Genomic DNA, 21,180 nt, shown 5'->3' with positions numbered 1-21,180 from the left:
TTATTGAATTGCCGTTTTTCTTTTCTTTCTTTCCTTTTTTTTTTTTTTTTTTTTTTCTGGAAAGAGGCAGTACTGAGTGAGGACTCTCACATCTACAGGTCCACTGTCGTCGACAAGCGAGCCGATGCATGAAGAGTCTCAGATAGCCCTAGGGAAGTGAGACATGGTTGTACCTTATAGCTGACTGCCCCTGTAGCAAATCAATTTAGGAAATATTTCTCGGGCCATTAATACGCCACCGGATTGCTCCTATGGATTGTTTGGCCTTTGAACCTGTATGCATGTACATGTGGACTTTCGCGACATACCATGAACAGTATGAATCATTTATTAGTGTTAATGAAGTAGATTACAGTATGAGTGTGTTTAACCATAACCTTACTATTCGGATATCGTGCTTTCTCAGAACGTACCCGTTGATTGGAACTATAGCCCCAACCATCGTACAAATGGCCACTATCTTCGCAAACTCCTGTCACTTCGACAGCCCACTGTAGTATTTTCAACGTCAGTTGTGAATTCTAGGCTCTATACACCAGCAAGGACACATCAAATTATACACATTTTCATGTCGATTGTACGTGGTGCTTGTGTGTGCTGGTTCCGATACGATGTAATAGTTTGAAGAAAACAAAACGAATAAATAGATAACAAGGGAATGTAATACAGGTACGTCATTACAATCAATCATAATTATCGTCTTCTTCCATTTTTCGCTTGGCTCCTGCAGACGGGGATGTCCCAGAAGGTTCAGGAGCTGGTGCGTCTTGGTCCATCTTGTCGGCATCATCCTCTCCTGCGTCACCAAACAAGTCATCTGCATCGCTTCCAGCCCCCTCGTCAACCTGCGTAGGGGCTTCTTCCCCTGCCGTCGCGCCGCCATTCTGCATAGGTGCCACATCCTCCACGAGCGCAATCGGCTCGTCGGGGTCGTCCATGACCATCAGATCATCTCCTTGAGGCCCCGACGGTTGTTCCGGTGTATCATCCTCTTCCCACTCTTCGTACTCTTCCTCGTATGTCTCAGGACCGTTCAAACCCGGAGGCGGCTTGTTGGGTACAATATCAAAGTCGACCGAGGTGAGTGCATGTTTGGCAGGAACGCGAATTCCGTACGTGTCCGAGACGGCGGGAAGAGATTGCGCGTTTGTCTTGGTTGCCAACGCCATCAGATGCTAGGTGGCCGAAATAGTTTGGTAAGGAGCGAACAGGAACAGTTAATTTGGCTGTGACCCACCTCTTTTGGAACCGGTCCACCCATCTCCCAACCGACACGTGCTTGAACTGCCAGAGTAACATCATCCTGTTGTATAGTCCCCGCCCTTCCAGCATGTTCCGCGTAGACGAGGGCATCGCTAAGGACCTGCGAAGTATATCCTATTACAATTGTTATTTGTTTGTTGTATTACGTCGAGATGTGCACATACGATGCGAAAACTCTAAAAGTTGGTGCAATACCGCGGGATGCGCGTCTTTGATTGAGGGGTTGGCAGCTATAAGCAAAGCAATGATCCTTGCGTCTCTAGGAAGGGTGTCGTGAGCCATGGTTGGGAGGCTAAGGAACCGAACGAAGGCCAGCGCTTAACTCGATGTTATTCCCCACGTGAATTTGCAAACCGAGACATTGCTCTCCTGGACCAAACCGCCACACTGTGCTCTTCTCTGTTCACCACATGGCGGACATTGACATGGCTTTGCCGTCAGAACGCGAGCTGGAGCTAGAGACGCTGCTGAGACAGCGGGAGAAACAAATATCTGCACTGACGGTGAGCAGATATCCCATTTTTAGTCAATATATAACTCATTGCGGAGTACTGGCTGCAACAGGACGAGATATCCAGCCTACGGCAGAAATTGCCAGGTGCATCTGATCCAGAGGACGATGCTGTTATAAGTATACCGGCGCCTGTCCTTGCTTTGCTTTCACCTCTCGTCACGCACGGGCCCTCGACTGGCACACCCGCACCTCTCAGCAATGCCATCACCCAACGACTGAAATTGTTACAAACCGAGAACGATGAATTATATGAACTATTACGTTCAAGTGAGCTTGCGCGTCAGAGAGAGGAGGTAGTGGGTCTACGGAGAACGATCAAGCGTCTAGAGGACCAACTGGAAGGCAAGTCCCCATTGTGTTTACCTCACGATTTACGCCGTTGACAGCTGGACTTTTTTTCATCAGGCGCCGAAGCCAGGATCGCGGAGCTCAAGTACGTTGGACCGAAACACTACATATGCATGACGAAATATAACGTTTGAACATAATCTAGCTCCAAGCTTGATCATGGCCGAATCCCACTAGCTAAATCGGTTACTCAACAAGAGCAGCATAGGCGGTCCTCCACGCCTGATCAACGACGGTCAGCATCGCCTCCCCGGCGCCTCGTACCTGCATCTAGCCGCCCGAGGGAACGCTCGAGAGAACACGACCGAGATCGAGAGCGTGACCGCGAGCGGGAGCGTGATAGAGATAGAGATAGGGAACGCGAGCGCGAACGTGACAGGGACCGAGATTGGGATAGAGATAGAGAACGGGACAGAGACCGAGACCGGGGTAACCTACCTACCGGTCCTCGGGCACACAAAAAGCCTCGTCTTGGTCCCTCCGAGGGTGGAGGCCGGAAACCAGGAGAGGGACCCGGAGGGAACGGTCAACGAAGTGTCAGCGGAAGAAACGGAGCTGGAGGCGGAGGCCGAGGTGGACCCCCAAGAGCCGGAGGGCCCGGATTGCCCATACGAGGATCAGCGACCAGTGCTTCGTCGACGGGGCAGAATGGTAATGCTGGGCAAGGCGGTGACCGCGGGTTGGTCCAGCGATTGGGGCTATAGGAATATGACTTGTAGCTTGGTTTGAATTTCTTTATGGGTTTCTTGTTTGGGTTGGGTGCATTCTGGACTCGCGTATGTTCAAGGTGAGTCTCGCTCCCGCGTGCCCCTCGTTTGCATCCAGGTACCCCGCCAACTGACAGTATTTCCTTTTGCTTAGAGCCACCCATCCCTACTATATCCACTTTTAACTTGTCACGTCGAATGTCTTTTTTCGTATGTTGTGTCACACGAACGAACAAACTGCACTACTGTATACAAAGCCGAATCGCTATCTACTATTTATATGTTTGCCTAGAGGTGTTTGTGTCGTGCTTTTTTTTCGGATCTATCACGGGCTTAGCTTTTGTAGGTGCTTTTTGCTGCTATCATGTTTCGTTGTATTTCTTTGGTGTATTTTTGTCTTCGTCTTTTGCTTTCGGGTCTGTCTACGGTCTCTACACGGTCTCACTGCTCGTCGGTCTTGGGTTCGACCTATTTCCTCTTTCGTTCGTCTCTGACGGTTACCCTGCCTAGACTAATGATCACCTGCCATGACGTCACTCGTCAATGCCCAACCGTCGATCTTGCGAATTCGATAAACGGTGAATCTTTCTGAAGGGTAACATGAATTCAAAATGGATGCTATACAAACAACAAATCGTTACATAAAAAAAGGGGGTCCAGAAGAATGAGACAAAATCAACAAGTGCGCGATAACAGTACAGACTACCGAGGACGGTCGTTTCAAGGTCGTTCCGCAGAATAGGCTGAGACAGGAAGAGCAAGTGTGGGTATAGACGAGCCCTTAATCAACCCGCATCGGGCTGCCCGGTACATCCAATATACCTCCATTCTGTTGTTGCTGTTGAGGTGCGAACCTGCCCAAGGGACTTGGTTCGACTGTGCGTTTGTGCCTTCGTCCGAGCAGCGTTGCGTTGTTCAGGTCAAGATCGAACGCGCCTCCAGCCCGTTTTCTCATCGTACCCTGGTCGCGAGGACCGGCCCGGCCACCTTGGTACAACTGTGCCTCGGCAACACGTCGATCGGCTCCGCCTGCACCCGAATACTGCTGCTGCTGCTGTGGTTGTTGTTGTTGTGCTGCTGCTGCTGCTGCTGTTGCTGTTGCTGGTTTCGCCTCTCGTCCACAGCCCGCCCGACTTCAGCACCATACTTGCGCGTGATGGTCTCCGAGTCTTCTTCCTCCTCGTCCTCCTCGTTGAGGTTGTGCAAGAACCCTCCGCCGCCGCGTTTTCGCCGGGCACCCTCTTCTTCCATACGGTGTACGGCATAGGTGACGTCGAATGCTTCCTTGAGGGTGGCCAAACCGGGTGACCGCCCGTCGCGAGCTCCTCCGCGCACAGCAGCCAAGAGGGGCGAATCCATTGGAGCATTGCCTCGGTTAACGGCGGCTGGCGTTGGTGGAGGCAGAGGTGCTTCGGTTTCCTGGATTGAACTGTTAGATTTCATTTCCTATAGAATATATGCTATGACGTACATGGCACCAGGGATGAGCAAGGAATTCATCGATCGTGTATCGTTGGGTTGGATCGACGCAAAGCAAGTGGCTGATGAGATCCTTGGCTGAAATCGCAGTTACAAAATGCGTCAAAAACCATCGTTGAATGTACTCACAGCTAGCAGAGATGTCATCCCACCACGGGCTGAGGAAGGTGTAGTATCCACGGGCAACCTTTTCGGTAAGGACGTTGATACTCTCGTCGTAGAATGGAGGGAAGCCGCAGAGGAGGGTATAAAGCACGCATCCAAGTGCCCACATGTCCACACTCTTGCTGTACCGTTCGTCCTTGACGATTTCGGGGGCGGTATAGCCGACAGTACCGCATGGCGTCATGGTTTGTTCGTCCCAGACAATCTTGCTTAGACCGAAATCTGCAATCTTGACACGCCCGATTCCTCCGCCTCCTACTCCCGGAATGAATTCACCCTCGTCTTCCTTGTCCTCGTCATACTGTCGAGCTACAGGGTTCTTGCTGGGGATGATGGGGATACGTTCAAAGAGCAAGTTCTCGGGCTTGATGTCACGGTGTACGACACCCCGTTCTTCATGTAGATAGCGAATGCCGTGTGCGACTTGGAGGATAACATGTCGTGCAAGGGGCTCACTAAAGTAGGTGAGCTTGACACTGCGCAAAGAGCTGAGTCAGCGCAGAAGCGAGTAAAAGCAGAGAAATGACGCACATTTGATGGAAGAGCTCTCCTCCACCCATCACTGGATGAAATTAAGTGGGATGATCAGTCATCCGTGGCGGTGTAGTAGGGCCCGGGGCGACTCACGTTCCAAGACGAGGAAAAAGTGTTCATCGGATTCGCTAAATGACAAGAGCTTAACGATAGATTGGTGGTTGAGGCCACGCATAATGGAAACTTCTTTGAGTATATTTGCGCGCTGAAATCAAAACGTTAGCCCTATGACGCTGGGATGTGTAGACATGATGAAAGCTCGCACCTCCGTGACGCGCTGACCCTTTTTCTTGAATTTTTCGTTCAGGTGCTTGTTTCCGTCCTGAGGGTAATTTCAGCGCGCCAACGGGGGGTGGGAGCGAAAGATGTTGTCAGCTTGAGGGCCATGGCGGAGTAGACCAGGCCACAAAGAACGGACACTAACCTGTGAGCTGCTCATCTCGTACTTGCGGACGACCTTGACAGCGACTTTCTTGCCCGTCTGGAGATCGACAGCCTTGAAGACATTGGAGAAAGCACCACTAGGGGGAAATGTGAGAAATACGATATTCAATGACATCATGTACTCACTCTCCCATCTTCTCGATCATCCTGTATCGCTCGAGGGCAGGGAACTGGGGCATCTTGCTCGCGGCCTCGCGCTCTTCGGCAACTATCATCTCGGCCTCGCGTGAATAGGGCTTGTTCTCGGTGGTAGGAATCGATTCGTGTTTCGATGGCATTTGCATTTGTGCCTTTTCCTGTGCACTCTGTCGTTGCCGTTCTTGCTCTCGAGATTCTCGTTCTCGCTCCCGTTCTCGTTCTCGTTCTCGTTCTCGTTCCCGCTCTCGGCTGCTTCGGGAAGCGCCGTCATCACGTCTCGATGCCTGGTGGTCGGTCACTACCGGTGACGCAGCCTGGGCGGCCGGTGCCCGAGCATGCTTGCCATGTCGGATCAAATCTAGTCCACAATCCCTGTTAGACAGACATATATGTAAACAAATAGCAAACGAAACTCACTCTTGAACGCGTCCATCACTGCTCCGGAAGGCATCGTGGGTGGAAGTTGGTAGATGTAGAGAGAGATGTACGTTGAGCTGATATAAAAAGGTCGAAAACCAGCGTACCAGTTGCGTCATGCCGATGATATCACTGTCCGGCCCCACCGCACGTGAAATTTCCAGCAAGTTTCCGTCATTCCTCCCCACTCGGCGCTTAATATATCCTCTCAAGCATCCACCATGGCCGAGACCACAGAGACGTCAGTACCGGTCAATAAAAACAAGCGTCATCGTAAAGACAAGCGTAAGTTCTGCACACAATGCTCATTAGGCCTATCTCACCTCTCCTAAAGCATGGGATACCGATGACATTGACCAGTAAGTTTTCAATCAAGTAAACAAACCAAAACTGACCACTCGCTCGCCAGTGCAAGTCCACTAAAATTTATCCTGCCGGTCGCCCCATGCTTACATGTATATTTTTCCATAGTGGAAAATTGACGAGTTCAAGCCAGAAGACAATGTGGCTGGTGCATTCACCCAGGAATCATCGTTCGCTACTCTATTCCCAAAGTACCGCGAAAAGTATCTGAGGGAAGTTTGGAGCGCAGTGACGACAGCACTACAGCATCACGCAAGTCATATCTTACCTGCTTTCACTAAGCATATCATTCTGACCTCACTATCCAAACAGGGGATAGCATGCACCCTCGATCTTATCCATGGTTCCATGTCCGTTCGAACGACCCGCAAGACATGGGACCCGTACATCATTTTCAAAGCGCGCGACCTTATCAAGCTCCTCGCTCGAGGCACAGCGATCGGTCAGGCTGTCAAGATCCTGGATGACAATGTTGCGTGCGATATTATCAAAATTGGAGGTCTGGTCAGGAATAAAGAACGGTTTGTCAAACGCCGACAGCGGATTATTGGCCCTGATGGGAGCACGCTCAAGGTACGATTTTTTATTTATTTCACCATCTGTCTCTCAAACTGAAGAAGCTCATCAACACCTGAATTTTTAGGCCATTGAACTTTTGACTGGATGCTATGTACTGGTACAAGGGAACACCGTGAGCGTGATGGGACCTTACAAAGCTCTCAAAGAAGTCCGCCGAATTGTAATCGACTGTATGAAAAATATACACCCCATCTACCGTATCAAGGTGCGCCACCGCGACCCGCCTTTACAAGGTTCCAAGGTCTCCAACCTAATCTTTGTTTAATCTAGGAACTAATGGTCAAGCGGGAACTTGCCAAGGATCCAAAATTGGCGACCGAGTCGTGGGATAGGTTTCTTCCCCAGTTCAGGAAACGACATCTTACGAGTGCGCAAAAGAGCGCCAAGAGAGAGGGAGAGACAGGAGGGTGCGACGAACGCGAACGCGACTCCCCTTGGAGATGGGTCTGCACCGGCACCAGCGTCAGCACCAGCGACCGAGAAGAAAGAGAAACCCAAAAAGAAAGTATATACTCCCTTCCCGCCTGCGCAACTTCCTCGCAAGGTGGATTTGGAACTCGAGTCTGGGGAGTATTTCCTAAAGGCCAAGGACAAGGAGGCGAGAGAAGAGGCAAAACGCAAGGCCAAACAGGCAGAGGCGACTGCAGAACGGAAAAAGGAGCGAGAAGAAGTGTACGTCGCCCCCGCCGAGGAACGAGAGGCGACAGTGCAGAAAGGCCAAGCGGAGGAGAGCGGCCAACGACGAGGACGAAGCGGCAAGAAAGGAAAGGAAGAGGTTAAAAAAGGAGGCCAAGAAAAAGGCAGCCGAGGACATGGATGTCGATTAGTTTTATTGTTGGGTCGGATTTTGTATGTTCATTTACTTTCTTTGAATCCACAGACTTTTACATGCATTTAGAATGGAAATGTTCGTTGTGAATGCGTCAAGTACAAGTACAAATGTTATCTAAGAATAATCCAAAGGTCTGTCTATACCAATCCGAGCCCCTCACGAATAGCATCCGTTAGAGTCCAATTCTCGGTGTCTCCATGAACGTCAAACATGTTCACACCCGCAAACCGGCGCCTCGAGCGAATGCGGCTTTCATTCCTAACGATTGGGGATCATCGTATGCTACGACTTGCTTGGCGTTTTGGGAAACCAGGTACGGCTGCATTTCTCATCAGAATAACTCGAGCTCGCTCGAGACCAAGACTCACAGTGCTGGAGCATACATCCCATAACCGATTGAACCCAGCGCCGACATAATTCCCATTAGAATTGAGCTTGAGTGCCGACATTGACCAGTTGCTTGAACTGAACCTGTCCACTATCGTCCCTCACCCTCTCCTTGGACTCGTACCGATCCTGTTCCGGGGGTCCCATCGTCTCGTCGAATTCGAAGATTTCCCAACTTGGCAGTCCGACTTCGCTGGATTAGCTTACGGGCATCCGACGTCTGGACATACCCATACGACGGCAAACCGAGTGTAATCTGGTACGAAGGAAACCCCGCGCTCGTCCACGCCGCAACGGATGCACTAGCGCTCGCGTCCGGCTGAGTGGAATTATGGCACCCGTCACGCAAGGGTGCGTTAGGCCCAGGAGTCGGACTCGCTTCATTCCATTGCCCCCCGCACGCACGCACACACACACACACGCAGGAATTAATTAATTCCAAACTCAAACTCGAAAAATAAAATAAAAAACTGCCGACTTGCCTCCCAAATATCATAATTCATGATCAATATCCAATCCACCTTGGCGAATTCAGACATCTGCGAGCGGCGGCCGTCCGGGCCTGCAAACGGCGTAACCTGGGTCGCTGCCGTTAGTTTAGCTGATTTGGGTAGTTGGGAACGTAAGAGCTGGAGAAAAGTCAAAAAGTGAGTACGTCCTGGGGTGGTGAGACTTGGTTGTTTCCTGCCCCTGGACGCCGGGGTATTCCCAATCTCTATAGAATGTGGAGCGATTAACACTCCAAGTGGAGTAACTCTGCACTCGCACTGAAACGTACATGTCGATCCCGTCCAAATTAAACTTTTTGTACATCTGAACCGTGTTCTTTACCAACTCGCGCCGATTGACATCTGTTGACACGGCATCTGAGAAGTACCTAATTATGACACACGAAAATTGAGTGAGAGGGGGGCAGGGTGGAGGGAATTTGCCAAGAACCCAAGAGGGTTTTGGAGTGTGGATTTACCGACTACCTGTCCATCCCGATGCTCAACTTGACTCGGCTGCCGTGCGCATGGGCAGATTTGACCAGTCGGTTCAAGAGATCTTCCGAGTTGTCTGATGTGAATGTGAGTTGGCGGTTCTCGTCCGGGACCGCGAATGCTGTAATAGGGAGAGAAAGAGAAAGGAGAATAGTTATTATCCGGAAAAGAATATGTGATTGTCAGGGGCTGACCAAAGTCGATCCATGCGAATCGCTTAAAATCGACCTTTTCAGGTGGAAATTCGTGCCTGTCCAATCTGGAAAATAAGTCGCCACGAACGGTTCATTTCGGCATTCGAGCTAGCGGAGGCACCCAATCCGGCTCGGGTGCCGATATTGATGCTGATGTGATGTTAGTGTTAGTGTGGGTGATGGACGGTCGGCGCTTGAACGGTGATGGTGATAGTCATGAATTTGGTCTCTGCCACGACATGAATAGTTTCCACAGCTTGTTGGACGACTGTCAATGTTGTCTGAGGTGGGGAAGATGTTGGTGTCGGGGGGGGCTTCCTTGATGATTGGCAAGAGTGGGCCCTGTGATGAACAGGGGTTCAACGGGGAGCCGGATTGACAATACTCGGCGGAAGGAAGAGGATGGGAACGGGGTCTTCGTCTGGGAGAATGGAAGACGAAGAAGGGTTGAATGGTCGGCTGAAGCTGGGGAGCTGCAGCGAGCGAGAAGAACAGAAGGGCTGCAAGCGTGTGCATGCTGCTACCGTGTTCTCGCGGGGCGTGCTGGGAGAGTCTCGGTCGATGCTGGTGGTGGTGCGCCAAAGACACATCGGCCCCTTGAACACGGGTATAATCAGCACACCGATTGGGCCACAGGTGGGTTTGGAATGTATGCAGTCTATTGAAGGTCCCGATTAGGAAATTTGAGGATGGGTGGAGCACGTGGTAGTATGTCAGGAACTCAATTTGTGCCACACAGACGCAAATTGTTGGGTGTTCATTCGAAGAGAGGCTTCTTATCCGGCTGTTCTTTACGTCGACGGTCTCAGTTCAACCTACTCCCTCCCCCCGTGCATATACCAGCGTTCGCTCGCTCAGTCGCTCACAAGCACCCACGTTCTCTTTGTACAGTGCCCATCCGCAGTGTTTGCGTTGATATCGGAGTAGCCGCTCTCTGACCGAAAACTTGAAGATACACATATCTTGTCATGTCATCGCCATCAACGACTGCATCGTCCATGTGAGTTGAGATCCGGAATCGTTTATAAAATTTATTACGTGTGAGCCAGTCCAACGACGCCTACGACCCCCTTTTCACTACCGTCACCCGTACCATTCGACGCAACTATGACCCCTATGCAAATTTTCTTCGTCTTATGCCTTTCTTGCTCTTCCGCCGCCCGTAGTCCGCCCACGCCGATATGCACTCCATCCGTCATTCAAGCTCCAGCCTCCTCCGATCTCCTTGAAAACTCGTACGACTATCATCGAGGAAGGAAGACGAGGACGGCCCAACAAGACGTTTGCAGATGCCGTAGCAGGACGTAATCCACCTGAGCCTGCTCCGGCGCCTATCGCATCGAGCTCAACTATGACATTTGGGGATAAATAGCGGCCAGCCGCGGAGTACCCGAGCCGGAGCACGCACGCACCGGCGGGCACAGAGCATCAGCATGAGCGTATCCGACTCTGTCGGGCTATCTCGGCGAACAGGCACAGGGTCCGATGCGCACGAACAGGTTTTGATGGCTCCTCGTCGTCCCTCTTCGCTCACCCCATCCCCCCGCATGGTTCACTTTGAGACTATTCCGGAGGCCGAGTCGGATTCCCCGCGCGCCTCTCTCCATCCGCGCGCCGCCGCCCACCCGCGCGTATCGGCCTTGGCTCCCCCTCACCCTGGCTTAAGATCGGCCACATACGGCCTTGCCCCTCCCTCACGCTTTGCGTCACGGGAAGAAAGCACTCCCCGGGCGCTTGTCAACTCGGGCCGGATAATTGCACTACCGTCGTTTGAAGACGATGCATTCACCTCGATGAAAGGGTCATCAAGTTATGCGTTTGGTACAAACCCCGTTGCGATTGCTATCGGACGGGGGTTCGAACAGTGGGGACAATAGGTCAACCCCTGTGGTCTCTGTACTTTTGGCGGAAGATTGACTCTGCCGCCTGTATAAATGTCGGGTCTCGGTATCATCATTTTGTTCCCATTTTTGTGTTCATGTCCATGTCTCTTGCTCTGTCTGTATTTCTCCACGGCCGCATTACTCCTAGTGTTTCGTGCGCCTGCGTGTAGGGCCAGCTGAGCGCTCCGAACCTTGTCTCCACCATCGCATTGATTTTTCTTATATTTTTAACTCCCCCACCCTCACCTGCGAGCGACTAGTTGTCTGAGACACATGCATGCGTACTCGATGTGCTTGATCGTGCATGTCCTGATCGATCGCATTCCTGTTCATGTGTATATCAACCACCGCACCTTTTTTTTTGTGGCTTGTTTTCTTCATTTCATTTACTTATACGCATCGCACTCATCACATCAACTGTCTCAGTAAATGTATACCGTGACCGTCTGTTCTGTCTGCGCTGTGTTACAATGGACTTGTGAATATCACCTGAACGATTTTTGTGTTGTATATCAACCACCGCACCTTTTTTTTTGTGGCTTGTTTTCTTCATTTCATTTACTTATACGCATCGCACTCATCACATCAACTGTCTCAGTAAATGTATACCGTGACCGTCTGTTCTGTCTGCGCTGTGTTACAATGGACTTGTGAATATCACCTGAACGATTTTTGTGTTGTTGGTAAACAAACGGACCTATACTCGAATTTGACGTATGTGGGGTCGAGCTGGCGCTTATTGCGATGGACCCAACGTCCACCTCATTGCACTACAACTCGCCCATCACTGCACTATGCCCATGTACGCCGACTTGCTCGAGGCTGGCAAATCGCCAGCTCTCGACTTTGTACTCCCCTACGACCAACCAGAGGTTAGGAAGGACCCGGAGGAGCGATTAAACGAAATCGAACAGCTCGCGGAAGACTTGTACGGAGACGGCGAAAAGGCGCCATCGACCAGCTGCGAGTATACACGCTGGAAGAATATGCAACCCGTTTTGCAGGGCCGACTGGGAAAGGTAACGGATCGGTTGTTATGGATTGAGCTAAGTCGCTGAATCGGGCGTTTGGTCTAGCGAAAACGGGAGTTGGACACGGTCGAGGGAGGCTGATGAGCGTGGATCTTGATGGTGCGTTTTACAGTCTGGTCTAGTGCAAAAGAAAACAAGGCGAATTCATACCTCTGTTTAGACGATAAACTCCGTCCAGATGCGTTGTTATTACATGGCGAGGTAGTCCTATTACTTCATTCGGCCTTGCTGTTGTTTACATCTCGAACAGCCCATTTCGAAGCTCAGTACGGAAAAGATCTTTGAGTATGTCGCGACGTACTGTGACAGTCCACCAACCAGTGCGTATCTTTCCTTTACGGCCATTCTCTCTCTCTCTCTGCATTCATAACACTGTTCCAACACTGTAGGCCTCGAATGGATAGACGACCGCACAACCGTCATCGTTTTCGAATCGCCTACCGCGGCCAAATCGGCATTTCCAAACCTAGCTACACGATCTGCAGACGAACCCGAGCCCGAATCCCAACCGAAACGCTCGTCCCTGCTCATCCTGTTCCTAAAAGATGTGGCCGCCCGAAGCGCAGTTGGACCATAACCTGAGTCGAGGGACCGCCTTGTCTGGTAGTATCCGTTGGGCTAGGTTTGGATCGGAAGCTCAAGGGCGCGAGAAAGCGTAGTGAGTGGTATACTCAGCGAACCAAGCGGTCTAGACCAGGAGGGGCAGGAGGAGATGACCTGGATGCTGAATTGGACGAGATGAAGCGGCGGAGAGAGGCTGGTGATGAGGAATGGGAAGCAGAACGTACAGCGGCGTTGGACCGGGAGTTGGATGCGTTGGCGGCGAGGAAGGATGGAGATGAGGAGAACATGGAGGTTGAATCTGCGTCTAGACTCCAGAGTCGACTGGGACCTAGGAAGAATGTTAGTAGGCCAATTGCATCGTTGCCACGTAGACGAGGCCAAGGACGAGCACCCAAAGAAAGGCCCAAACAGACGCAGGAAGACTTGGACGCCGACTAGAGGCGTTTTGAAGGCTCGAGAGTAGAACAGGTCAGAGGCACGAAAAAGCAACCCCCCGTGTGTATCGGTTCTTAGCTTGCTGCTTGGTTATCTGTATTTTTCCTTACCCGGTGCGGTATGTAATAATAGCATAACACTTTCGAGTTATTTCGCGCGAATAGGGGCGCAAGTTTAGGGGCAAGGTGGATCACTGTATATCACAAAAGCCAATCACAAGACTCGGTCTTTGGTTGGGTTTGTTTGGACCGACGGGGATCGAGGCTCCACACTTCCGTTCAAAACCAAAATATAAAGCCTGGATTTTTACTAGAACTTTCGAGTCGACTGTTACCTCCTCTCACTCTTGATAACATACCCTAATATACTTTTAACGCGCAAAGTGTATCTCACAATTCTTAGTAACTTGAACCCGCAGCTTGCTTTCGACCGGTTTCTTGTTATTCCGTCATGTCTATGGAACAATCTGGTCCCGTCTCAGTTGGAAGGAGACGGATATCTAGGCGAGATGTTATATGAAGATCTCATCGAGCACGATGGCGTCGACGCACAGAGTCTTCACGCGCTCGCGTCAGACATGTTCGACATGACCCCTAAACAAGAACGCGACCTCGCTCACGCCTATACTCATCACACTCATACCAAATACGATTCCGCTACACCCCCCTTGAGTCCCTCGACAACGATAAGCAGTTTACCGACAGAGGAACATGATTCCTTGGACGAGCCCGAATTGCTTATCAGTCGCGAGGACGTGAAGAGGGGTAAGCAGCCTGAAGCTCCTACTGTGAGTATTGTTGGCGTTTGGAAACAAGTGCGATTGAGTTGACTTGGGCTAGCTGGAAGAAATTCAACTGGAGGAATATGTTCAATGATTCGGACTGGTATGGGATGGAATACGCGCTGGAGCAGAGCCGGTATGACCATCCTGGTTTGGCCAGTGTGTGGCCGCCCAGCGCGGGCGAATCGTCGACTGTGAGTCTTGTTCTTTGGGTATACGTTCGAGCATCGCTGATATACGCTGGATTTCAAGTCGGATGCCGCATTTATCGCAATGTACGATGGGTATATTTACCCCGAGGATGTTACGTACTGGTAAGCTTAAACTCATCTACACCCTCCTGGGTCCCCCTGATTTGATATATCCGATACGAACACTGGTGTAAATGGCATCGCGCTCTAGCTCGGGAGGAAAAACGCCGTCGCGATCGTGCCGCTTCGGATGCCAAGCACACCAGAGCGTATAATCATGCAACTTATGTTCGGTGGGCGCAGTCTCAACATAAAAAGGTATGGACGATCAACACCCAAGACTCGATCATGACAAAACTAACCTGTTTCCAGGCTCGGGTCGGTTCGAAGCCAATGACCACTACTCGCCACCGCTCCTCGACTTGCCTGTTCTAGTCTAACCAAAGTTGAGCGTTCGGCTCGATGTGTAAAATAAGTCGGTCTTACCCTTTCGTTCTGTACTTTTTTACGCTGTTCGCTTGTTTTTTTTTCTATGAAAAAAATCACGAGGCTTGTATCTGTGTTTGAGAAAAACGTTTACCTGTATGATTTGTATTGTATTCCACGTATGTATATAGCTTTGATGTCGCTCTGGTAGTGAATGAATGAATGAATGAACTGCTTGAACACTTGGTGTCGATATGCAAATAAGCCCCGTTTAGTATCTTACCTTGCAAATTGAGAATCTTTAAATGCATGTGTCAGGAACGATAACCACCCTGGGGGCTCTATATCTGATACCCTATCTCGTAAAAGACTGATTGATACGCATATATCTAACAATAAGACATGCTACACAATTTCTGATAGCTATGACACGGTCTAAGCTAGCCCAATCAAAGAACGCTCTCTACAGACTCGGGCTTCCAATCAGGGTAAAGCCCATTGCCTTCTCCGCCAATGTTTCCGTGACCAACTTCGAATCCACGAACCAAAAATGCCAACAAATCAGTCGGATCTGCAGCAATGCGATCCTCCATCTCTTTCAAGGGCCGGTATCGACTTGGAGCTTCTCCTAGCGAATTTGTATGAGTTTCAGTACCAAAGTATCATACTAAAAGGTCGACAAGATTAACTCACGTTGTGTTTTGCTCCCAGAGTTTTGACTATTTCATTCAATGTTAAGGAGCTCCCTTGAATCGCGATGTCCTTGTTCTGAAGCTCTGTTACTGGAACGGACTTGAGGACGTTTGCAAGCCAGCTAGAACAGGACATTCAGTTGGGTTGCTACTTCAAACAAGAAGAGAGCTGGTCAACTTACTCTGCAACCGATTTCATAGTTGTCCATGAGACCTTGGTGTTCCCTTCTCCCCAAATCGTAATCTTCTTGTCAGCAAATCTGAGACCGAGGGGACTAACACGTCTTGTCAGGTGTGTATCACTAAAAATGGATATTTCATCGGCTTACAGCTCAAATATGTACTCTGGAAATCCACCAGTGTTGAGCCTGGCCACAGGGAGCCCGTGCTCTTTGGCACTCTCCAGAACATCTCTTCTTGCTCGGAAAGTGGTAAAAGGAACATCATCCGGAAAGTTCTAGGCAACCAGATGGCTGAGTAGGTTCAAAAGCCGCTGATTGTATGCAACTCACTCCGCTGAATTCACTTGGGAAGAAAACCTTGACGCCCGCTTTCTTGGATGCTTTAACAAGATCTGCACGTTTACTGAGGTTAGTTGTCATACAGAGGGATAGGAAGCAGATAACGCACTTGAGTGGATGTCAAGGCTGCTGCTGCAACACTCGAAACTAATACGTCAACGCCATCTAGTGCCTTGACAAGGCTGGCTTCATCGTCATAGGAGACTGCATACAACAAAGCGCCGCGTTTCTTGTAGTCTTGGTACGGCGTAGTGTTGATCTGAGCTCAAGGTTAGCCATTTGCATGTATATAAAAACTCGATAGACCAACAGATTCGTTGCGAACCAAAAGACGAACTTGGAACGGGTTTAGGTCGAGGAATGCGTCTGCAAGGGCTTTTCCGACGTAGCCGTTGGCTCCAGCAAGTGCGACAACTTTAGCAGACATATTGTTAGTTATAAGCTAGCGAGCTGTTTGGGTGTGTGGAGATGGGTGAGAAGAGCTGGTGATATCGTTACATTGACATCTTGGTAGCCCTTTTAAGGCCGGCCATACGTGCCACATACAACACCAGTTTAGTGGGCTCTATGTTGAAATGCTGCGCAATAGCCATGAGTACTGGAACAGTCTGGGTAGGCATATGAACAATTGACTGTCCGTATGAAATACAATGGCTTTAGATGAGTAAGAAGATAACAATCGCGGAAGTTTCTTTACATGAGTTGGTGTCAACGATTAAGGTATTAGTGTTTGTAATAGTGCGATTGAACCGGTCTTTACTGGCCGACAAGGTTTATAGTAATTGAACCTATGAATGATCGCAAGAGGCTTCAATACAAGGCAGAAATGTGACCAAGCTACATTGTAGAAACCCAAGTGTTGTAGCCCTGCGGTACCAAGCCACGGTGTTCAGAAAGACCAAAGCATCAAGCTGCCACTATGTTATGTGCCAAAATGTCCAAATGTAATGAATATAGCTTCCTTGAAGCATAAATTGAACCAAGAACGTTCAGAGTGTGACTTACACGTGCTAAAGCGGGGCAGATCTCATTCCTAATACACACCCAAAGACAGATTCACGCTTTGTTAGTTTGAAAGACAAGTGTATCTGTTATATCAACCCAAGATATTTTCCCATTTTAGTTACTTCAACTGTAAGTTTGTGAGCCGCTCAACACCTGGCCCCAAGCGCATATACCTACGAGTGCCATCCCTGTCATTTAGTGGCTGGGTGATTGACCGAGCCCTCAGCCTGGGCTTTAAATTTCAATTTGGGCTCGGTCTCGGGCTTAGTTTCGGGCTTGGGCTCGGGCTCGGGCTCGGTCTCGGGCTCCTGTTTTCTCTTCTGTAACTTTACTTATTCTCTGCAAAATCCTGGTGAGACCATGGTCTTACGAGTTCTGGAAATTCGGACACAACTGAAGGTAACCCACAGGATAATTCAGAGGTAGGTTTACTGATCTTTATGAAAGATATAAATAAGCATAGGGCCAGTTTGCAATATAGTGGGCGGAGGAAATGGTCAATATGTTAATTGTTGGCCAGTTTGCACGAGATACCTATTGTGATATGTATTTGACCTGTAGTGCACAAAAGATACACGTAGCGACAGACTGTTAGTATGGGAATTCTATGTGACAACTCTTCTGCTCAACAATCTTACAGATACTCATGTATATGATCGCCAGCATTTACGGTCCCATTGATTCTGTCTCCTGTTATTTTGAATCTGTCTTTGCAGAGGTCTGGCGTCAAGACAATGCATCAAAATTGAAAACTGATTAGTGTACATATCTAATAATAAGACATGTTACACCATTTCGGATAAATATGATGCGAATTAAATTAATCCAATTAAAGGATACTCTCTACGGAGTCAGGCTTCCAGTTGGGGTAAAGCACATTGTCTTTTCCTCCAACACATGCATGACCAGCGTCGAATCCACGGAGTAGAATAGCAAGAAAATCGTTTGGATCCGCACCAATGCGATCGTCTAGTTCTTTCAAGCTCCGGTGAACCTGGAGCTTATCCTGTCAAAATTGCGGGGAAGTTTCAGTACCAAAATCAGATCAAGAGGGAGATAGGAATAGGACTAACATTGTGTTTTCGCTCCCAGTTCAACTATTTCATTCAATGTTGAGGAGCTTCCTTCAATTGAGATGTCCTTATTCTGAAGTTGCAAGACTGGGACAGACTTGAGAACATTTGCAAGCCAGCTAGAATGATGCATTTGGTCAGAATAATGCTTTGAGTGAGAACAAAGCCGATTGACTTACTTTGCGACTGATTTTACAGTCGTCCATGAGATCTTGGTGTTCCCCTCTCCCCATATTGTGACTTTCTTATCAGCAAATTCAAAACCAAGGGGACTGACAGCTCTTGTCAGTTATGCATAACTAAAATATTATGGGCGGCCGACGTACGGAATGGATATGTACTCAGGAAACCCTCCATTGTTGAGTATGGCCACAGGGAGCCCGTGCTCTTGGGCACTCTTCACAACCTCTTTCTTTTGTCGGAGAATAGGGGAAGGGGTGTCTTCAGGGAAGTGCTAGATAATCACGAGTGGTTGAGTATATCGAAACAATATTGAATGCACACGACTTACTCCGCCGTATTCACTTGGGAAGAAAACCTTGACGCCTGCTTTCTTGGATGCTTTAACAAGAGGGATCTGCACGTTTACCGAGGTTAGTCGTCATACAGAGGCAAAGATCCAGAAGCAGATAAAGCACCTGAGCGGATGTCAAGGCCGTCGCTGCAACGCTTGAAACTAATACGTCGACACCATCCAGTGCTTTGACGAGACTGGCTTCGTCATCATAAGAGATGGCGTGCAACGAAGCGCCACGTTTCTTGTAGTCTTGGTATGGGTGCAGTGTCGATCTAAACCCAAGGTTATAATTAGCCGTATACATATATAGGAATTTGATGGACTAACGGATTCGCTACGAACCAACAAGCGGACTTGGAACGCGTTCAGTTTGAGGAACGCGTCGACAAACGCTTTTCCGACATAGCCGCTGGCTCCAGCGAGTGCGACGACTTTAGCGGGCATAATGTTGGTTGCAGATTAGTGAGCTATTTGAGTGCGTGGGATGAGTGAGTAGCAGAGCTGATGAGATGTCTGGGTAGGCATTCGAGGACTCTTTTAAGTCCGGTCGCACCAGCATGACGAACATTATGTCGAAATACTGCGCAATAATCATGAATGCTGTAATATATCTAGCTATAGGTAATGCCTGAATAATCATCTGGGCATATGAATGCGATGGCTGCAGATTAGTAAGAAGATAACACTGGCGGGGGTTCATAAACCTGAATCAGCATCAGTAATCGAGGCACCAGCATTTATAATAATGCGGTCGAATCGGCGTTTGCGGGGTGGAGGGGACAACCTATGAGGCAAAACGTGACCAGATTTACCCCGACCCTTGATATAGGACTTGTCGCCTTATCATCTTGATATGGGGCGTGGAAGCTCTAAGGGACTTGGAAGCACTCACAGACATGCAGTACTATATCACTAGAGTGTGTAAACAAACTTAGTTCAAAGTAACGACTGGATTCGTTACTTCTTGGTTACTTGCGACCGCTTGAGGGTGCCCTAATACAAGGCAAGGTGGGTTCTCTATGTTGAGTTGCCACAAGAGCTTGGGAGCCAGCATGTTTTTTCCTTTCGGTGCGTGGGTTTGTCCAAAGGTCTATAAATAGCAGTCACCGAGCTCACCGATTTCCGCTACCAAGCGTTTAGCAGACGCTTGCGCATCAAGCTGGTTACATCTGTGTCAGCTGGCATCGTATGAAAGATCAGTATATGCACGGTAGAGCCAAAAGGTCTCAGTATATTATTCCGAAAATATTCACATCCACAAAGAATACAGGCATTTTTCAAAGCAAGGCCGCAGTACTGAAAGTCGTCTTGGGTTGGAACAGTTTGTTTGAAAGTTAAGCGTATCATGATCAACACTCGGTTATGTCTAAAAGGACTCTATTACACCCAATGACCTGGTTTATCTTTCTGCACGGCCAAGCCGGGATGTGACCCGACTCTCGCGAGAATGGGCTGTCCCCATGTGCATGTGAAGCTATGCGGTTAGATATACTGAAAGGCGGGTGTTATCGAGAGAGTGCCTATAAAAAGGATTGTAATAGTGCAGCATTCGGCATTCTCTTAAGATTTCAGTCAATAGCTCTTTCGAGTCGTCTCAACATGCACTTTTCTATCACCGCTACTTTCTCTGCTCTTGCGTTCTTGGCCTCTGCCGTTCAAGTATCGCATACAATTACTTTGAGGGTAAGCAGGTAAATACGTGAATAGTTTTAAACAATTACTTAAATTTCGTTTCAATGCGCCAGAACAATTGCGGTTGGTGAGTAGGACCCCAAAAGTAGTGGCGGCCACCAATAATCTATGCTTTATCTAGGGCGTTGGCTTGCGCGTCGATAACTACAGCGGGTCACCTTACACTGGAGCAGCACGTGTTGACGTTCCAGCAAAATCATCAAAGAGTGTTGTTTGTGCCAGATGGCTGGGACGGGCGTGTCTGCGATGTCACCGCTTCTGGATCTTGCGCCAACAATTGCTATGGAGTAGATTCAAAATACCTCCAATCACAATGTGGATGAATTAAACATTGGTAGGCATGCTCTATGGCCGAGTTTAACATGAACTCTGGTGGTCTCAACTGGTACGACATATCCAACATCCTAGCTTACACCGTGGTATGTATCGATATTAGATTTGCATGTACCACTTGCCCAGTCTTACCCCCCACTACGACCTAGCCCCAAAAGATCAGCAGCAGCTGCGATTCTGTGACTTGCACGTCGGCTGGTTGCCCTTGCAACCAGGTAAGCATAGGCTCTCGACCACCCGGGTGGAGAAGCTAACTGACACTCACTAGGCTTACCGCCCTGGCGACAAAACTGGCACTTGCGGAGGCACCGGACCCCTAGACCAAGCTGTTAGAGCTTGTGGTGGTAATGATTTTACTATCACTTATTGCCCGTAAACTTCTTAGTGGCTATGAGCCATACATTATAGGAGTACATCAATTTGGGTAGTTTTAGAATAAGCAGTTCTCTTCTTCGTTAACCCTTGGCTGGTATCGCTATCTAAGATTTGCGCATATAGTTGTCTGCTGAATGTCCCTGGATTTTCACTGATCATATTCAAGACTGGCTGAAGTGGGCTCAAGTTTGAGGACATAGTTTATGCGATGGGCAGGGGTCATGACCCAAGTAAAACGCGCCTCTCCTCACGTGACTTATTTTTTTTTTTTTTTTTTTTTTTTTTTTGGTACATTTCCATATATAAGCAATACG

At 49.1% G+C, this 21,180-nt stretch overlaps 11 protein-coding genes across 11 annotated transcripts; 7 read left to right on the top strand and 4 right to left on the bottom strand.

Annotated features, from left to right (window-relative positions):
- Positions 1 to 683: 683 nt before the first annotated feature.
- On the bottom strand, positions 684 to 1,545 carry RhiXN_04436 (Transcription initiation factor IID, 31kD subunit; the record flags this gene model as incomplete). Its single annotated transcript, XM_043324253.1, has 3 exons — positions 684 to 1,175; positions 1,238 to 1,377; positions 1,428 to 1,545. 3 exons carry the CDS (start codon positions 1,543 to 1,545, stop codon positions 684 to 686), a joined length of 750 nt encoding a protein of 249 aa, XP_043176672.1.
- A 128-nt stretch (positions 1,546 to 1,673) lies between these two features.
- Positions 1,674 to 2,829, top strand: RhiXN_04435 (pre-mRNA-splicing factor 38-associated hydrophilic carboxy-terminal protein; the record flags this gene model as incomplete). The annotated part of the gene is made up of 4 exons (XM_043324252.1): positions 1,674 to 1,766; positions 1,828 to 2,044; positions 2,183 to 2,210; positions 2,271 to 2,829. 4 exons carry the CDS (start codon positions 1,674 to 1,676, stop codon positions 2,827 to 2,829), a joined length of 897 nt encoding a protein of 298 aa, XP_043176671.1.
- Positions 2,830 to 3,613: 784 nt separating this feature from the next.
- On the bottom strand, positions 3,614 to 6,043 carry RhiXN_04434 (Serine/threonine-protein kinase; the record flags this gene model as incomplete). Its single annotated transcript, XM_043324251.1, has 10 exons — positions 3,614 to 3,793; positions 3,847 to 4,251; positions 4,304 to 4,389; positions 4,441 to 4,952; positions 5,008 to 5,038; positions 5,104 to 5,215; positions 5,276 to 5,332; positions 5,435 to 5,531; positions 5,581 to 5,950; positions 6,010 to 6,043. The coding sequence occupies 10 exons, from the start codon at positions 6,041 to 6,043 to the stop codon at positions 3,614 to 3,616; spliced, it is 1,884 nt and encodes a 627-aa protein (XP_043176670.1).
- Positions 6,044 to 6,230: 187 nt separating this feature from the next.
- RhiXN_04433 (uncharacterized protein) lies at positions 6,231 to 8,425 on the top strand (the record flags this gene model as incomplete). Its single annotated transcript, XM_043324250.1, has 9 exons — positions 6,231 to 6,294; positions 6,344 to 6,368; positions 6,419 to 6,446; positions 6,481 to 6,945; positions 7,016 to 7,156; positions 7,222 to 7,274; positions 7,330 to 7,726; positions 7,960 to 8,152; positions 8,211 to 8,425. 9 exons carry the CDS (start codon positions 6,231 to 6,233, stop codon positions 8,423 to 8,425), a joined length of 1,581 nt encoding a protein of 526 aa, XP_043176669.1.
- A 1,324-nt stretch (positions 8,426 to 9,749) lies between these two features.
- Positions 9,750 to 10,719, top strand: RhiXN_04432 (uncharacterized protein; the record flags this gene model as incomplete). The annotated part of the gene is made up of 5 exons (XM_043324249.1): positions 9,750 to 9,983; positions 10,087 to 10,223; positions 10,275 to 10,347; positions 10,397 to 10,436; positions 10,514 to 10,719. 5 exons carry the CDS (start codon positions 9,750 to 9,752, stop codon positions 10,717 to 10,719), a joined length of 690 nt encoding a protein of 229 aa, XP_043176668.1.
- Positions 10,720 to 10,780: 61 nt separating this feature from the next.
- RhiXN_04431 (uncharacterized protein) lies at positions 10,781 to 11,224 on the top strand (the record flags this gene model as incomplete). The annotated part of the gene is made up of 1 exon (XM_043324248.1): positions 10,781 to 11,224. One exon carries the CDS (start codon positions 10,781 to 10,783, stop codon positions 11,222 to 11,224), a length of 444 nt encoding a protein of 147 aa, XP_043176667.1.
- A 722-nt stretch (positions 11,225 to 11,946) lies between these two features.
- Positions 11,947 to 13,263, top strand: RhiXN_04430 (uncharacterized protein; the record flags this gene model as incomplete). The annotated part of the gene is made up of 7 exons (XM_043324247.1): positions 11,947 to 12,249; positions 12,282 to 12,360; positions 12,422 to 12,462; positions 12,512 to 12,581; positions 12,651 to 12,826; positions 12,884 to 12,919; positions 12,946 to 13,263. The coding sequence occupies 7 exons, from the start codon at positions 11,947 to 11,949 to the stop codon at positions 13,261 to 13,263; spliced, it is 1,023 nt and encodes a 340-aa protein (XP_043176666.1).
- Positions 13,264 to 13,768: 505 nt separating this feature from the next.
- RhiXN_04429 (uncharacterized protein) lies at positions 13,769 to 14,359 on the top strand (the record flags this gene model as incomplete). The annotated part of the gene is made up of 3 exons (XM_043324246.1): positions 13,769 to 14,047; positions 14,107 to 14,235; positions 14,294 to 14,359. 3 exons carry the CDS (start codon positions 13,769 to 13,771, stop codon positions 14,357 to 14,359), a joined length of 474 nt encoding a protein of 157 aa, XP_043176665.1.
- Positions 14,360 to 15,107: 748 nt separating this feature from the next.
- On the bottom strand, positions 15,108 to 16,298 carry RhiXN_04428 (NmrA-like family domain-containing protein 1; the record flags this gene model as incomplete). The annotated part of the gene is made up of 7 exons (XM_043324245.1): positions 15,108 to 15,286; positions 15,348 to 15,472; positions 15,533 to 15,625; positions 15,680 to 15,807; positions 15,863 to 15,904; positions 15,981 to 16,130; positions 16,182 to 16,298. 7 exons carry the CDS (start codon positions 16,296 to 16,298, stop codon positions 15,108 to 15,110), a joined length of 834 nt encoding a protein of 277 aa, XP_043176664.1.
- A 1,407-nt stretch (positions 16,299 to 17,705) lies between these two features.
- On the bottom strand, positions 17,706 to 18,910 carry RhiXN_04427 (NmrA-like family domain-containing protein 1; the record flags this gene model as incomplete). Its single annotated transcript, XM_043324244.1, has 7 exons — positions 17,706 to 17,882; positions 17,975 to 18,068; positions 18,129 to 18,221; positions 18,276 to 18,403; positions 18,461 to 18,526; positions 18,588 to 18,738; positions 18,813 to 18,910. 7 exons carry the CDS (start codon positions 18,908 to 18,910, stop codon positions 17,706 to 17,708), a joined length of 807 nt encoding a protein of 268 aa, XP_043176663.1.
- A 1,155-nt stretch (positions 18,911 to 20,065) lies between these two features.
- Positions 20,066 to 20,867, top strand: RhiXN_04426 (pathogenesis-related protein PR5K (thaumatin family); the record flags this gene model as incomplete). Its single annotated transcript, XM_043324243.1, has 6 exons — positions 20,066 to 20,149; positions 20,212 to 20,225; positions 20,280 to 20,445; positions 20,497 to 20,577; positions 20,641 to 20,706; positions 20,760 to 20,867. 6 exons carry the CDS (start codon positions 20,066 to 20,068, stop codon positions 20,865 to 20,867), a joined length of 519 nt encoding a protein of 172 aa, XP_043176662.1.
- Positions 20,868 to 21,180: the final 313 nt, after the last annotated feature.

This window comes from Rhizoctonia solani, chromosome 1, assembly GCF_016906535.1.
Source record: "Rhizoctonia solani chromosome 1, complete sequence".
In the NCBI taxonomy this organism is placed as follows: domain Eukaryota; kingdom Fungi; phylum Basidiomycota; class Agaricomycetes; order Cantharellales; family Ceratobasidiaceae; genus Rhizoctonia; species Rhizoctonia solani.
This window is presented reverse-complemented; position numbering and strand designations above follow the sequence as displayed.